Source organism: Vanessa cardui, chromosome 8, assembly GCF_905220365.1.
Source record: "Vanessa cardui chromosome 8, ilVanCard2.1, whole genome shotgun sequence".
NCBI lineage: Eukaryota > Metazoa > Arthropoda > Insecta > Lepidoptera > Nymphalidae > Vanessa > Vanessa cardui.
In genome coordinates, this window is record NC_061130.1 from 12086658 (window position 1) to 12101358 (window position 14701).

At 32.0% G+C, this 14701-nt stretch overlaps 1 protein-coding gene across 1 annotated transcript in view; it reads right to left on the bottom strand.

Annotated features, from left to right (window-relative positions):
• Positions 1-267: 267 nt before the first annotated feature.
• The window catches only part of LOC124532032, a 140948-nt gene continuing 126514 nt past the window's right edge, over positions 268-14701 (bottom strand). The window contains exons 7-8 of the mRNA XM_047106658.1: positions 4332-4548; positions 268-2371 (exon numbers count right to left, since the gene is read on the bottom strand). Of these exons, the coding sequence (XP_046962614.1) occupies positions 2220-2371; positions 4332-4548 (369 nt within the window). The 3' untranslated portion in view covers positions 268-2219. The remainder of the gene's footprint in view (positions 2372-4331; positions 4549-14701) is intronic.

Sequence of the window (14701 nt, forward strand, 5' to 3'; positions counted from 1 at the left end):
CTACAATTAAATATCATTCGCTCAAACGTTATCACCAGTTAGAACGAATGAATGTAAACTAACACTTTAATGTAATGATAATTATAAAATATTAATAATGGAAATTACGAAGAGTATTGTGATGGCGCTACTCAACTGGTCATATTTTTTATCAATAATATTTAAAGAGCCAACTATGAAGTCTAAGAGCGTAAAGGTAAATCGCAATTGTAAAATATAATATTATCTACAAAATAATTTTTATATAGAATTCTCTAATACAGATACGTTATAATATTTTTTGATTTCATGGTATATATTTATATTGTAATATGATAGACTTTTGAATTGAGAAAACAGCTAAATTACTCAAAACATTTTATAAATACTCCAAAGTTATTTTCGATATCTTATACAAACGTACGTTAATATTTTATTTTTCGTTTAAAACAAATAATTTATGCGTACGCGTTTAAAAAAATATAGACGCTACACGACTTGTTTTTTTTTTTAATTATAAAGTTTAAGAACAGACTGAAAACGACTAAATATTCAATATTAATTGTTTTGGTACAAGTGCTTTCATGTGACTCATGTGAAGTATCTACCTACGGGAACGCGATTTATAATATTTTGTTTTAATTAAGAAGGTTATTTAACGATATATATTCAAAAGAGATTTTAAGGGCTCTTAAGTTTTAACGTAGTTTGCACTCCCTAGCAACGGTAGTTAGCGGGTTAAACGACCCCTAACATCCTAATTCAGTCTCATAATTGCGTACATAAGTAAGTGAAAAATTGAATATACAAAGGATCCAAAGAAGCTCCGCATTGTGTTAGGATGAAAAAATCAGGAGTAAAAAATCGTACTAGTTTTTACATCAATATCAATCATGCTTCATGACTGTATCTTCGTTCAAAAATTGCCTATCAATTTATATCAGACATTACAACCTGCGCACACAATAATACGAGCACACGATCTGTATAATATACTGTCAATGTAGGAGTTTCACCACAGTCAATCACAAGGACTAGGTACACTGCATCTGTGCACGCCAACACAAGCGCATTATATTCTGGTAGATATAAACTTTACAAGTATTTATACCTATCAAGAAAATAATAATTTTTCGACTTAGAATAATTTCTGTTTTCAGAAAGAATTAATGGACCATGTCAAACTATTTACAGATAGGTTTCATTTACATATATCTTCAAGCGTAATGAACGAAAACATCCTGCTTATTTTGTTGGTAAAAACTATCGTAATTTGTGGCCGCTCAAATACCTAGTCCTCTATCATTGCTAGAACCTTGTCCAAATACGGGATATATACAAATAAACTGTGGCACCATCTTGTTATTCTGTTCGTATATTGTGCGCAGGTCTTATTACATACAATATCGACAAATAGATTCTTTTAAGCTCTATTGGACTATAATAAATTACAAACATTTATATTTGGTAACATTCTATACAAGTAGTTAATTTTATATTGACTTAGTTTATTCTATAAGTATAATATATTTTATAGAAAATCGTTACTATTACATATTTATTAAGGTTAAAGAAAAAATATATATATACAGAATTTTCAAGAAATTTTGTAACGTTAAAAAATGATATGTTTTATACAGTTTCACAAAATAACTCATTATAAGCTGGATAGTTGGAAGTTTATTTGTATACCTTAACATAATATTAGAAAGTAAAATTACATAAAAATCGATAAACAAAATGATGTCACTGGAATTGGCAAAATAGAAAATACTAAGTAATTCTTCATTTTTAATACAAAAAGAAAGAAAATCGTACTCATTGTGATATTGACTTCTGTCATTAAAATATCTTATACAAACAATATTTTTACAATGTTATATCCAGTGCTAACTCACCTTAAGCAATCAAAAAGTCGAACATAAATACGAACGTTGATTTTAAACAGATGCCAGTTACACGAGTATTAGTTCGCTCGTAAAAATAACAAATTATTAAATTTATTCATAAATTTTAACATACAGTTGGAATTTCAAATAACTTTCATCCGTTAAACTTACTATTTCAGTAAACACTGAAAAGTTATTCACGGTGTGAATTAAATCTACGTTAAATTATATAAAATATTAGAACATGGGTATATTACAATATAATCTGGATCTACGATAAAAATACGACGTCAAATTTTATAAAACATTTATAGCAACAAAATAATCGTGGCATATACTATGTACACGGCTCTACATATAGTTTCTCATCGCGTTTATTACAGCGATAATCAATATTATAATAATACTATGGCCTATTGTTAAATCGTTCGAGAGATTATGTTCTAGAGTAATTATCTTAACAGGTAGCTGTGTTGGCGCTGGTTCCATTCGGATAACGTTCACTGTGGAATAAAAATAACATATTAATAATGTTACACTACGATTTACATTAATTATATGTTGAATGAACTCGCAATCACTATAAATAAGTTTAACAAACTAAATACAATATATACGGAAAAATCTAACACGTGCTTCTTTTGCTTTTAATTTATGCAAATAAGAATTATTAACACGAAGACCTTAATTATTTGCAAATAAATAAATGCTACTGTACAGCTTCTAGCTGGTATGCTCCAGTAGTTACAACGCGTGCATCTTAACCGATGATATCGGGTTCAAACCCAGGCACCATGCACCATGAAGATAAACATCGTGAGGAAGCCTGCTTACGTCTTATTTCATAGAAATTCTGCCACATGTGTATTTCACTAACTCGCATTGGAACAGTGTGGTGGAATGTATTCCAAAACTCCTCCTCAAAGGGAGAAGAGGCCTTAGCCCAGCAGTAGGAACTTTACAGGCTGTTGTTTTTGCTGTTGGTCTACAGTTTTTTCCCGTCGTATCGCAATTCTGATCCGATGAGTAAACTAATCCTTTAATTTAGTGTTTATTTTTTTTAAATATTAGGTCACGGCCCATAGACATCGGCGCCTTAAGAAATTTTTACTATTCTTTACATGAACAAAATCGACTAGCACAAAATGTTGCTACCGAGTACTCGTTATTAATTTAACAAATGAAACATATTATTTTACTATTATTATTATACTGAACTTACTTTACTTTTATCATACTTTTAAAATAATTATGTAGATGATCAAATTTATTTTGAAATGAGATTGCTCAATTTTAAAGACTGCCTTTTTGTAATTACAGGCCCAATCACCCAATTATTATCATTATCAGTATTCAAAGGCATTGAAACATAAAACTTAACTGAAACAAAATTGATAAAAAGTACTAATAGCAGCAGATGTTCTTTGAATCATGACACTGATTCCTTTTTTTATTGTTTATTTAGTTCATTATATATCTAGATAGTGTCGGACTACAAAACAAGCCAACACTTTTTTTTCTTTTTACATATATGGCTTTTATTTGTGCCAAGAGTGCACAGATAAGCCAACTTAATTACCTTTGTGTGCTTGATAGTTATGAATGACACTCGTCAAACGTCAAACCATTATATTAATAGTGTGCGTGACCTTAGTTAAAAACTTTTTTGCTGTTTTCCGTTTTTTCAATTTTGACAGTCTACCGTATAAATATGAAGATGATTACAGGTTCAAATCCAGGAAAAACACCACTGAATTTTCATGTGCTAATAATTCATCTCGTACTGAGCGTAAAGGAAAACATCGTGAGGAAATCTGCATGTCACTCATTTCAAGGAACTTCTGCCAATATGCTCCAAACGTTCTCCTCAAAGGGAGAGGAGACCTTAGCCCAGCTGTGGGATTGGAACTATTCAACGGGGAAAAGCTGCTAGCACTCTTGCCACGATTTTACGCGGACAAGATTTATACAGTAACTAGTTTTAGTTCATATTTGTATATATTTAAGCATTTAAATGTTACTAATTCTTATGTTAATTAGGTATTATGCCCTTTAGTTATAGGCCCATCTAGCTTAGCATCAATATGTAATAAGGTAATAGACTGGTGCTGGTGACCACTTATCCCAAGGCAGTTAGGTAATAACAGGATACGATTATAATAAAAAACCCATAAATACGACATATAATATGTATAGAATGAGACTTTTCGTTCAAGTCTCATTCTATAACGCAAGTCAGGCCTAGGAATTCCTAATAAATATTAAAAATAAATGTAAAAATAATAAAGCAGAAAAAAGAATATCAAGATTAATTAAACGATTAGTAAAAAAGATATAAGTCATTAAACCATTTTATTACGCATTAATTAAAGTATCTATATATTGACAACAAAGAGAGCTATACGAGCTTGTAACTTCCCCTTACAGAATACAGAGATAAAAAAATCAAATATACTAACTTACCCGTAACTGTATGGTTTTGAACATCCGCAAAACCGTCGTTGAGGTTTGCGTAGCTGGGTATGGTGCTGAGACAGGTGATTTCAACCGTTTGATTCGGGAACAGCTGCAGGTTAGTGAGGGGAAACCGTAACGAGGAGTTGGTCAGTGATAACGGTATACCGTGATGATGGCGGTGGACGTTAACCGTCCCGTGAGGAATGGTAAGCCTTTCATCTACCTGGTGGAAATAAAACAAAAAACATTTTAAATTTATTCCTTAATAATAAATAAAACTACGAAACTAATTTTTGGTAAAAATTATGTCACAGAAAATAAAAGTAGTGATTAACCATTTATTTACAATCCCTTTCTTTTGAGGAATTCAAAATTGTTGTCCATAAAAATACTTATTGTATTTTATTACATAAAAATAAATAAATAATCTTTATATTAAACCTTTTTTTACAAAGAGTTAACGAATTGTATTTCAGAGTCTTTTAATCGTCTATTTTATATTATATTGAATAATACGGGCTAACTATAAATCTAAGCTTCAACTAATTGAATTCTAAATATAAAATGTCTGCGGTATCTTGTTACAGAATTGTATAGCACGTTGCTGAAATGTACTGACGTTGCGAGGTCGGAAACTAGATGGTCTTATTTAAAAATATAGAAAAAAGAAAACACAATAATAATCCAATCACTTAAAAAAATAATGACACGAATGTTAATATTCATAAAAAAATTACAGCATGTTTTACTTATTATCAAGTAAGTAGTCGCCCTATTTCGCTAGCGTTTTAGGGTCATGAGGAATTGTCATGTGCTAGAAAAATGGTTTTATCAAATTTTATCAAATTCGGTTCAACGGTTTGGTCGTGAAATATTGACAGACAAGCAGACAGAGTTTCACATTTATGATATTAATATTAAAATATACATTAACAATCTATTGATACCCAATACGTCAAAACCTGATTAAGGATTTGAATGTTATTCTATTGTAACAAATTCATACACACATTTTTTCTGTAAAAAATGTATCGTAAAATCCACCTTCTAGATGATCACGTGTATTTTTTTAAATTTATCTTGCTTTGTTGTTTCATTGTGACGAACAGACGTCGTAGCAATGTGTCTCGACATTACTCGTATCAATTGTGGTGGTCATTGATTATTATTTGTTTGTCTAGTTAGACTGTCAAAGCTGAGGACGCGTATAATCTAAAGTGCTCAAATTCGTAAACTAAATAGATATCAAGTGTAAGATTCATTAGGATTTAAGTCCATTGTTTACTGGGTATTATTAAATAAATTTGTATAAATTGAAAGTTGTTTGTAATAATAAACACCAAAACAATCAAAAAATGTAAAAAATAAAATCCTCTTCGCAGTAGAACAACGTAACGTACATGGGTTCATTAAAATCAGTTATTTGTAGCAAGGCGTCGATGACATCCACAATTATTCCGCTGTTGCCGAGATGGCCCAATGGTTAGAACACGTGCATCTTAACCGATGGTTGCGGGATCTAACCACGCAGGTACAACTGACAATTCATGTGCTTCATTTGTGTTTATAATTCATCTCTTGCTCGGTGGTGAGGGTAAACATCGCGAGGAAGCCCGCATGTTTCTAATCTCATAGAAATTCTGCCACATGTGTATTCCACCAACCCGCATCGAAACACTGTGGTGGAATATGTTTCAAAACCGTCTCCTCAAAAGGGAGAGGAGGCCTTAGCCCAACCGTGAGAAATTGAAGGGCTGTTGTTCTTATTGTTACAATAATGTAATTTTTTAAACGGGTTAATTTTTATTAATAACACATTTACAAGCTTGTCCGCACATATATAATAATATTGTACGTGGTCCAATCTCAAGTAACAGATAAGAAAAAGAAGAAGGATTAATCATAGATTAAGTAGATTTATTATTATTAAAATGACTCGGCAAATATTTTAACATCATTATTTCTCAAAGGAAATGGTTCGTCAATTTTACGACAGTAATTGTGTAAGCGAATGAATCCCGCACGATTCATTGTCCATTGCGGTATTGTTTCAAAGCAATAGACGCGTGTGTTTTGTTAACACGGAACGTAAATGAACGCAATCGATATCAACGTGTGTATTTTGAAACATGGCGCGGTACAAGTGGTTTTGTCATTTCCTTGTCAAATGGAGACTGGAGTACTATATTATAATGCTGTCTTGCAATACGCTTTTGTTTTTCTTCAATTTATGTGCCAAAGATGTTTTTTCTGGTAGATTAAATTTAGACAATTCTTTCTTAGTTATTATTCTTTGTTATTTTAAATTAAAGTTATATAGCATATACCATTAAAAGTAAAACTAAATATGCTGCAGAGTATTATTATACAATGTTTACAGTTTTTCAATCATTTTCTACAATACTCTGCGTGTATTATACATATAAACCTTGAATCAACAGACTCTTGAATCAATCTATCTTTTAAAAAAACCGCTTCCAAATCCGTTGTGTAATTTTAAAGATCTAAGTGACTTTGTTCTGCCCTATGTAATGCTGTAATTATTTTTATTATGTTTTCTGCGATATTAATCTTAACATATAACTGAAACTAATTTTAATATGAAATGTGGACTGTGTATATTTTGGCAACGCAATCAACGTTACGAATGTGCCAAAAGCGCGATTTCCTTTTATATGGTCATTAATCTATAAATTTTTTATGGTCGTACACCGCTGTAACAGTGGTAGGCTGTATAATTTTAACAACCTCGATATCTGACGTTTTGTTTGAATAAATCAAGAACTGAAGGGATGTAAAAATTTAATAGTTTCCGGCTTTGTTCGTAAAACGGATTACTGGGATCTGATCTCATTACTTACACAATACCCGGCTGTTGCCCTGTGCTAACGAAAAATTAAGATTTATTCATTAGAAGATAAGTGAAATGTACAATGTTCACAGCTATTCTTATAGGAAACCTTACGTTACGTTAACAGCCTGTAAATTCCCCACTTCTGAGGCTAAGGTCTTCTCTCCTCTTGAGGAGAAGGTTTGGAACATATTCAACCACGCTGTTCCAATGCGGGTTGGTGAAATACACATGTGACAGAATTTTGATGAAATTAGACATATGCAGGTTTAATCACGATGTTTTCCTTCATCACCGAGCACGAGATGAATTACAAACATAATTTGCACATGAATTGTCTGTGGTGCTTGCCTGGGTTTGAGCTCGCAATAATCGGTTAAGATGAACGCGTTCTAACCACTAGGCCCATCGACACTTATAGTATTTTGTTGCGAATTCATAACATTCAGGGCATAAATAGGTATAAACTTAAAATAAATTCCGTTCGAAACAAGACCGTGGGGAATGGTTGCAATAATCCTAGCAGTATTTCCCTGAATCGCAATTACGATTTTCTGGGCGAAAAATGAATCAAATCCTCCTGTCACCAGTGGCTGCAATACGTTGGGGTGAAACCGGTTTATTTTTATGATATATATATATTTTTTTTAATGTCTAACTCTGATACATTGGCGATGCAGGGGATTGTTATCTAAAATCAAAATATACTTTACTCGATTATTCTTTTAAAAGAACTTTTACAGAGTAAAGTTACTATCAAGAGCTCTTTATAACCACGCCATAGCAGTGGTAACATACCAACAGACTGCACATTTGCCCGTCCAGAACTTATATAATACAAAAAGTATTTCGAGTAGGTTTTTTTATGGTATAAGTTGTCGGGCAAGCATATGGGCCACCTGATGGTAAGTGGTCACCATCGCCCATAGACAATGACGCTGTAAGAAATATTAACTATTAATTACATCGTCAATGTGCCACCAACCTTGGGAACTAAGATGTTATGTCCCTTGTGCCTGTAGTTACACTGGCTCACTCACCCTTCAAACCGGAATACAACAATACTGAGTACTGTTATTTGGCGGTAGAATAACTGATGAGTGGGTGGTACCTACCCAGACGGGCTTGCACAAAGTCCTACTACTAAGTAAGGTTGCTTCTTTAATACAGAGAATACTGTAGTTATTGTGAGATCAGTTGATTTAATAGGTCAGTAATGTACGTTGAAACACATATTCGAGTAAAATTATAGCGAACATGCAAGATTTAATAAACATTTAATGATTTTAGGATATGAGTTGGAAACGCGATGCGACGAAATAATTAAACGGACAGCAGTGATAAACGTCCGATTGATTTCAAATTAAAACAGTTGGTTTGAGTTATAGAGTACAGTAATTACTGCATTGCTCGAGTTATTTCTATATAACAACTATATATAAAATGTAATGCGTTTAATTCTAGTGCGATTATCGATATTTTATATGCGTTACATAAGTTTTATTTTTCTATTGATTTTAATATTAAAAAAATCTGCCCCATGTGTATCCGCATTGGAGCAGCGTGGAATATATTCAATCCTTCTCCACACAGGAAGCCTAGATTTAGCCCAGCAGTGGGAAATTTAAAGGGTGTCGATGATTGATGACTCACCCTTCAAAATAAGTATTTTTGCTTCGCGTAAGCCGACATACAAAATATAAATAAAATGATAATTATAAATATAATTCTAGCTTAGGCTTTAAGTTGTACAAAAGTCATCCGGCTTAATTCCAAGGGACCAATTTAATTTCAAGTTAAAAATAAGTGTGTAAGAAAAATAAAATGAAATAGTTCTTGAAACTTAGCAGTATTTAGTTTTTAATGAGGAGAGATTACACTGTTTTCAAATATTTAACCCCTTGAAAGGTAAGAAAGAGATTTCTCCTAGGGGTATTTTATGAAACTTGTACTAATAATAAAGAATGAATATAGACTAATATTATAACTGCGAAAGAGTCTATCTGTTAGTTCTTAACGTTTAAACCGCTAAACCGACTTAGATGACATTTTCCCTTTTTTTAATTCAACCCTCGAGGGGTTAAAAATGGTTATATAACAGTTTGTGTGATAGGTAAAGTGTTTTAGAATTGGCGCGTGTAAAGCGGCAGACTCAGCTAATGATCAAATAACATAATGTGAGCAGTCACAGTCACACACACAAAAACACACAGACTTTATTCAGGTACATTTCATTCTGAATATCACACAATTACATATATTACATATAAACCTACAATCGGTTAAAATGTATTCTAACGAAAAAACCGGCTAGGTTTTCGGTAGTAACTCTTTTCCAACTTTACAATGAAAAATTAATTTCATCAAGTATAAATAAAATATACATATCTTTCCCTGTTATCGACAAATACTAACTCCATGTTTTTGTATTATATATGTATTGGTTGTTGTATTTTATATTAGACGTTTTAACTTATCACTACATAGCATAACACTCTGTCTGTCCATATGCATGCTTAGATGTTTAGAATAACACAAAGGATTTTAATGCTGTTTTTTTAAATAGATAGATTGTTTCAAGAGGAAGTAACTTAGCAAAGGTCAAAAACAAGAATGTTTTTAATTAATTCGTGACGTATTTGCGTTGATTATCTATATAAAACAATTTACGTTTCTACTACTCGCTTGAGTTATCACAATGCACAACGTCATTACACTGAGAAAAGATACGATACGTATCTTAACAATCTTCATATTGTTAACTTAAATGCAGTTTCAAACGAAGCCGCGTTCGAGAACTCGTTTATAAAGACAACCTAATTTAAGGTTTAATTCGACTTACCTGCTAAAATACGAGTAACTTTATTACATTTATTTTATTATTACATTTTCGGTAACGCTATTAAAAATAAAAAAGAAAAAAGGTCCATTTATTTATTGGACTAGCTAATGGACGGTACGTGTTGCATTGGCATTTTTATATATAAAATTAATAATACGACTCAGTCACCATGCTGCGTTGATGTTACTGTGCTAGAAACCTCCATAGAAATGTTTTGGACTTTTTTGGATAAAGGTTCATAAATACATCGGTATCTTAAGCGGTCTACGGCGCGGAACTACTGAAACCCTTTCTTACTTTTATATTGATTACCCTAGATCCAAAAAGGCTCTAATCTTTGAGATCAAAAGTAGGTGTACTCGGTAATGAGGAAAACTTCGATGCCTGTACCCAACTACGTTTAATAGCAGCAGTTACTGCAGTAAGTGTTAATAACTGATTTTAGTTTTAACGTAATCGTATGAGTTGTTTAGAAATACAAATTAATAAACGTATATTTATTAATATCTTAAGGCACACTAACAATTATTTTACAAACATATCATAAATATGTTTGTAAAAATAGGCGAAATACTTCGTTACAGTTACAGAACTAGATAGAAGTTGATGCTTTTGTCCAGTACTATATTTACTATGTAATTTAATCATATTATAATACAAGCAAGTGAAATAAGTTCACATAACTAATGTAATAACTAATGATTATAAGTGTTTTTAATAAAATATAAGAACTATTACAACGTATTACATAAAAGCAGCCTTATAGTGTGAAACAAACTCCGTTACGACCTTCTGTCTATAGAGACAGAAGGTCGTAACGGAGTTTGTTGCGTATACGCAACTGATTTTGATGAGTTTTTTTAATAGATAGAGTGCTTCAAGAAGTGATTTTTTTGGATGTACAATATAGTAATGTTACAAGAAAAATTCTAGCTCGGGCGGGTCGCTATTATTGGTATATTTCCAAGCTTAACTGAACAGCACTTCCACTTAGATTATTATTTATTATGATCGATTTATCACAAGAAATATAATACCAAAATTTGAGTGAAATCTTTGAGTGTTTTTTTCACTTTTTCGTGCATATTCATTTGTTTCAAAATAGTGTTTTGTTTGAAATCGGTTTTTCTTTTTGTTAAAAATTTATTTATTTTTTGATTTTAAGTGAAGCTGATGTTGACTAACTAATTTTTTTTTAATATGGATAGATTAAACGTTCCGTTTATATGAGTCAGAAACTACTTCGAGGACAATTTCAAAGGAAACTTGCGAATAAAGCAAAAATAGACTTTCGAAAATGCGGATTTAATACGTCACGCGGCGTAAACTACAAGGATCCCTCGAAAGAGCTGTAATCGAACTCAAAAAAACTTTGAAAAAGGCCAACTATATTTCGTACATCATATGACATCACATCACATACACAAAATTTGATTAAAGATAGTAAGAAATTCTGCCCCATATCGCACCCTAACTGCGAGCCGTATAGGAGTTCCATCACTACGTAGTATAAAACAAAGTCGCTTTCTCTGTCCCTATATCTTTAAATCTACGCAACGGATTTTGATGCGGTTTTATTTAAAAGATAGTGTGATTCAAGGGGAAGGTTTGTGTATATAAAACATGAACAATATAGTAAAGAAACACTGATAATTTTAGAAGTTTGCGATGTGATGTCGTATATAAACAAATTCTGTAGTATATTTAGTATCAGTATTGCACCCGTGCGAAGCCGGGGTGGGTAGCTAGTTGATTATAATATTCGACTATGATAATTACATAAACATTACCACATTACGGAAGGTGACTCAAATATCCAAATAACCTATAAATAAAAGATTCGACCGAGTATCGCTAACGTGCTCCTCAGAATTGTTCCGTTCCCTTCCGTTCCGTTACTTTGTCATGGATCCTGTGCTCAGAACCTTACCAAACTTTCACCAAATTACCCTTGAAGTATATATTTTATAATAAAAAAAGAATTATCAAAATTGGTTAACGTGATTTTCAGTTATTCACCTATTTGTCGCGCATATACATAATGCAAATTTAAGACTTATGTCGTTTTCACATGGATACCATCATCGGAAAAAAAAATAAAAAAAATGGGACCCCACGAGAAGCACTACCTTTCAAACAAAAAAAAAATTATCAAAATCGGTCCACCCAGTGAAAAGTTATGAGGTAACAAACATAAAAAAAAAAAAAAAAAAAAAAAAAAAAAAAAAATACAGACGAATTGATAACCTCCTCCTTTTGGAAGTCGGTTGAAAATCAAAGAAGACGACGTAATCACCACCATATCTCAAACACAACTACATATCCAATCACTTCAAATGTATTCAAGTAAACTTCACAATGAAAAATTTTTGAATCTTCGATATTTAAACACTACCATTATTTCGGATAGCAGCCTTTAGCAATACTCGCATAGTTGCTCTTTTCAAATAAACAGATTTACAATGCTGTTGTCACAATAAATTATGTCCTGTGATGGAACCCGAGCCAAAGTCCGGGATTTTTCTATAAAGTTTTTTTATATAATTAAGTAATTTAACAAACAGTAAGTAAAATCTTGGCAAATGTTTCCTTTTCCTCTTGGTGAGTGATCCAGCTTATTCCATCACGATACTTAAATGCAGGTTGGTGTAATTTCATCAAACACATGCTCCACTTTACTTCTAAGTTCGAGATGAATTATTAACGTAAATGTTTACATGTACTTAGCATGATAACGTCATGTAATGTTTCATGAAACACTCAAAGATTTCACTCAAATTTTGGTATTATATTTCTTGTGATAAATCGATCATAATAAATAATAATCTAAGTGGAAGTGCTGTTCAGTTAAGCTTGGAAATATACCAATAATAGCGACCCGCCCGAGCTAGAATTTTTCTTGTAACATTACTATATTGTACATCCAAAAAAATCACTTCTTGAAGCACTCTATCTATTAAAAAAACTCATCAAAATCAGTTGCGTATACGCAACAAACTCCGTTACGACCTTCTGTCTATAGAGACAGAAGGTCGTAACGGAGTTTGTTGATGATTTTGATTTTGATGAGTTTTTTTAATAGATAGAGTGCTTCAAGAAGTGATTTTTTTGGATGTACAATATAGTAATGTTACAAGAAAAATTCTAGCTCGGGCGGGTCGCTATTATTGGTATATTTCCAAGCTTAACTGAACAGCACTTCCACTTAGATTATTATTTATTATGATCGATTTATCACAAGAAATATAATACCAAAATTTGAGTGAAATCTTTGAGTGTTTCATGAAACATTACATGACGTTATCATGCTAAGTACATGTAAACATTTACGTTAATAATTCATCTCGAACTTAGAAGTAAAGTGGAGCATGTGTTTGATGAAATTACACCAACCTGCATTTAAGTATCGTGATGGAATAAGCTGGATCACTCACCAAGAGGAAAAGGAAACATTTGCCAAGATTTTACTTACTGTTTGTTAAATTACTTAATTATATAAAAAAACTTTATAGAAAAATCCCGGACTTTGGCTCGGGTTCCATCACAGGACATAATTTATTGTGACAACAGCATTGTAAATCTGTTTATTTGAAAAGAGCAACTATGCGAGTATTGCTAAAGGCTGCTATCCGAAATAATGGTAGTGTTTAAATATCGAAGATTCAAAAATTTTTCATTGTGAAGTTTACTTGAATACATTTGAAGTGATTGGATATGTAGTTGTGTTTGAGATATGGTGGTGATTACGTCGTCTTCTTTGATTTTCAACCGACTTCCAAAAGGAGGAGGTTATCAATTCGTCTGTATTTTTTTTTTTTTTTTTTTTTTTTTTTTTTTTTATGTTTGTTACCTCATAACTTTTCACTGGGTGGACCGATTTTGATAATTTTTTTTTTGTTTGAAAGGTAGTGCTTCCCGTGGGGTCCCATTTTTTTTATTTTTTTTTCCGATGATGGTATCCATGTGAAAACGACATAAGTCTTAAATTTGCATTATGTATATGCGCGACAAATAGGTGAATAACTGAAAATCACGTTAACCAATTTTGATAATTCTTTTTTTATTATAAAATATATACTTCAAGGGTAATTTGGTGAAAGTTTGGTAAGGTTCTGAGCACAGGATCCATGACAAAGTAACGGAACGGAAGGGAACGGAACAATTCTGAGGAGCACGTTAGCGATACTCGGTCGAATCTTTTATTTATAGGTTATTTGGATATTTGAGTCACCTTCCGTAATGTGGTAATGTTTATGTAATTATCATAGTCGAATATTATAATCAACTAGCTACCCACCCCGGCTTCGCACGGGTGCAATACTGATACTAAATATACTACAGAATTTGTTTATATACGACATCACATCGCAAACTTCTAAAATTATCAGTGTTTCTTTACTATATTGTTCATGTTTTATATACACAAACCTTCCCCTTGAATCACACTATCTTTTAAATAAAACCGCATCAAAATCCGTTGCGTAGATTTAAAGATATAGGGACAGAGAAAGCGACTTTGTTTTATACTACGTAGTGATGGAACTCCTATACGGCTCGCAGTTAGGGTGCGATATGGGGCAGAATTTCTTACTATCTTTAATCAAATTTTGTGTATGTGATGTGATGTCATATGATGTACGAAATATAGTTGGCCTTTTTCAAAGTTTTTTTGAGTTCGATTAC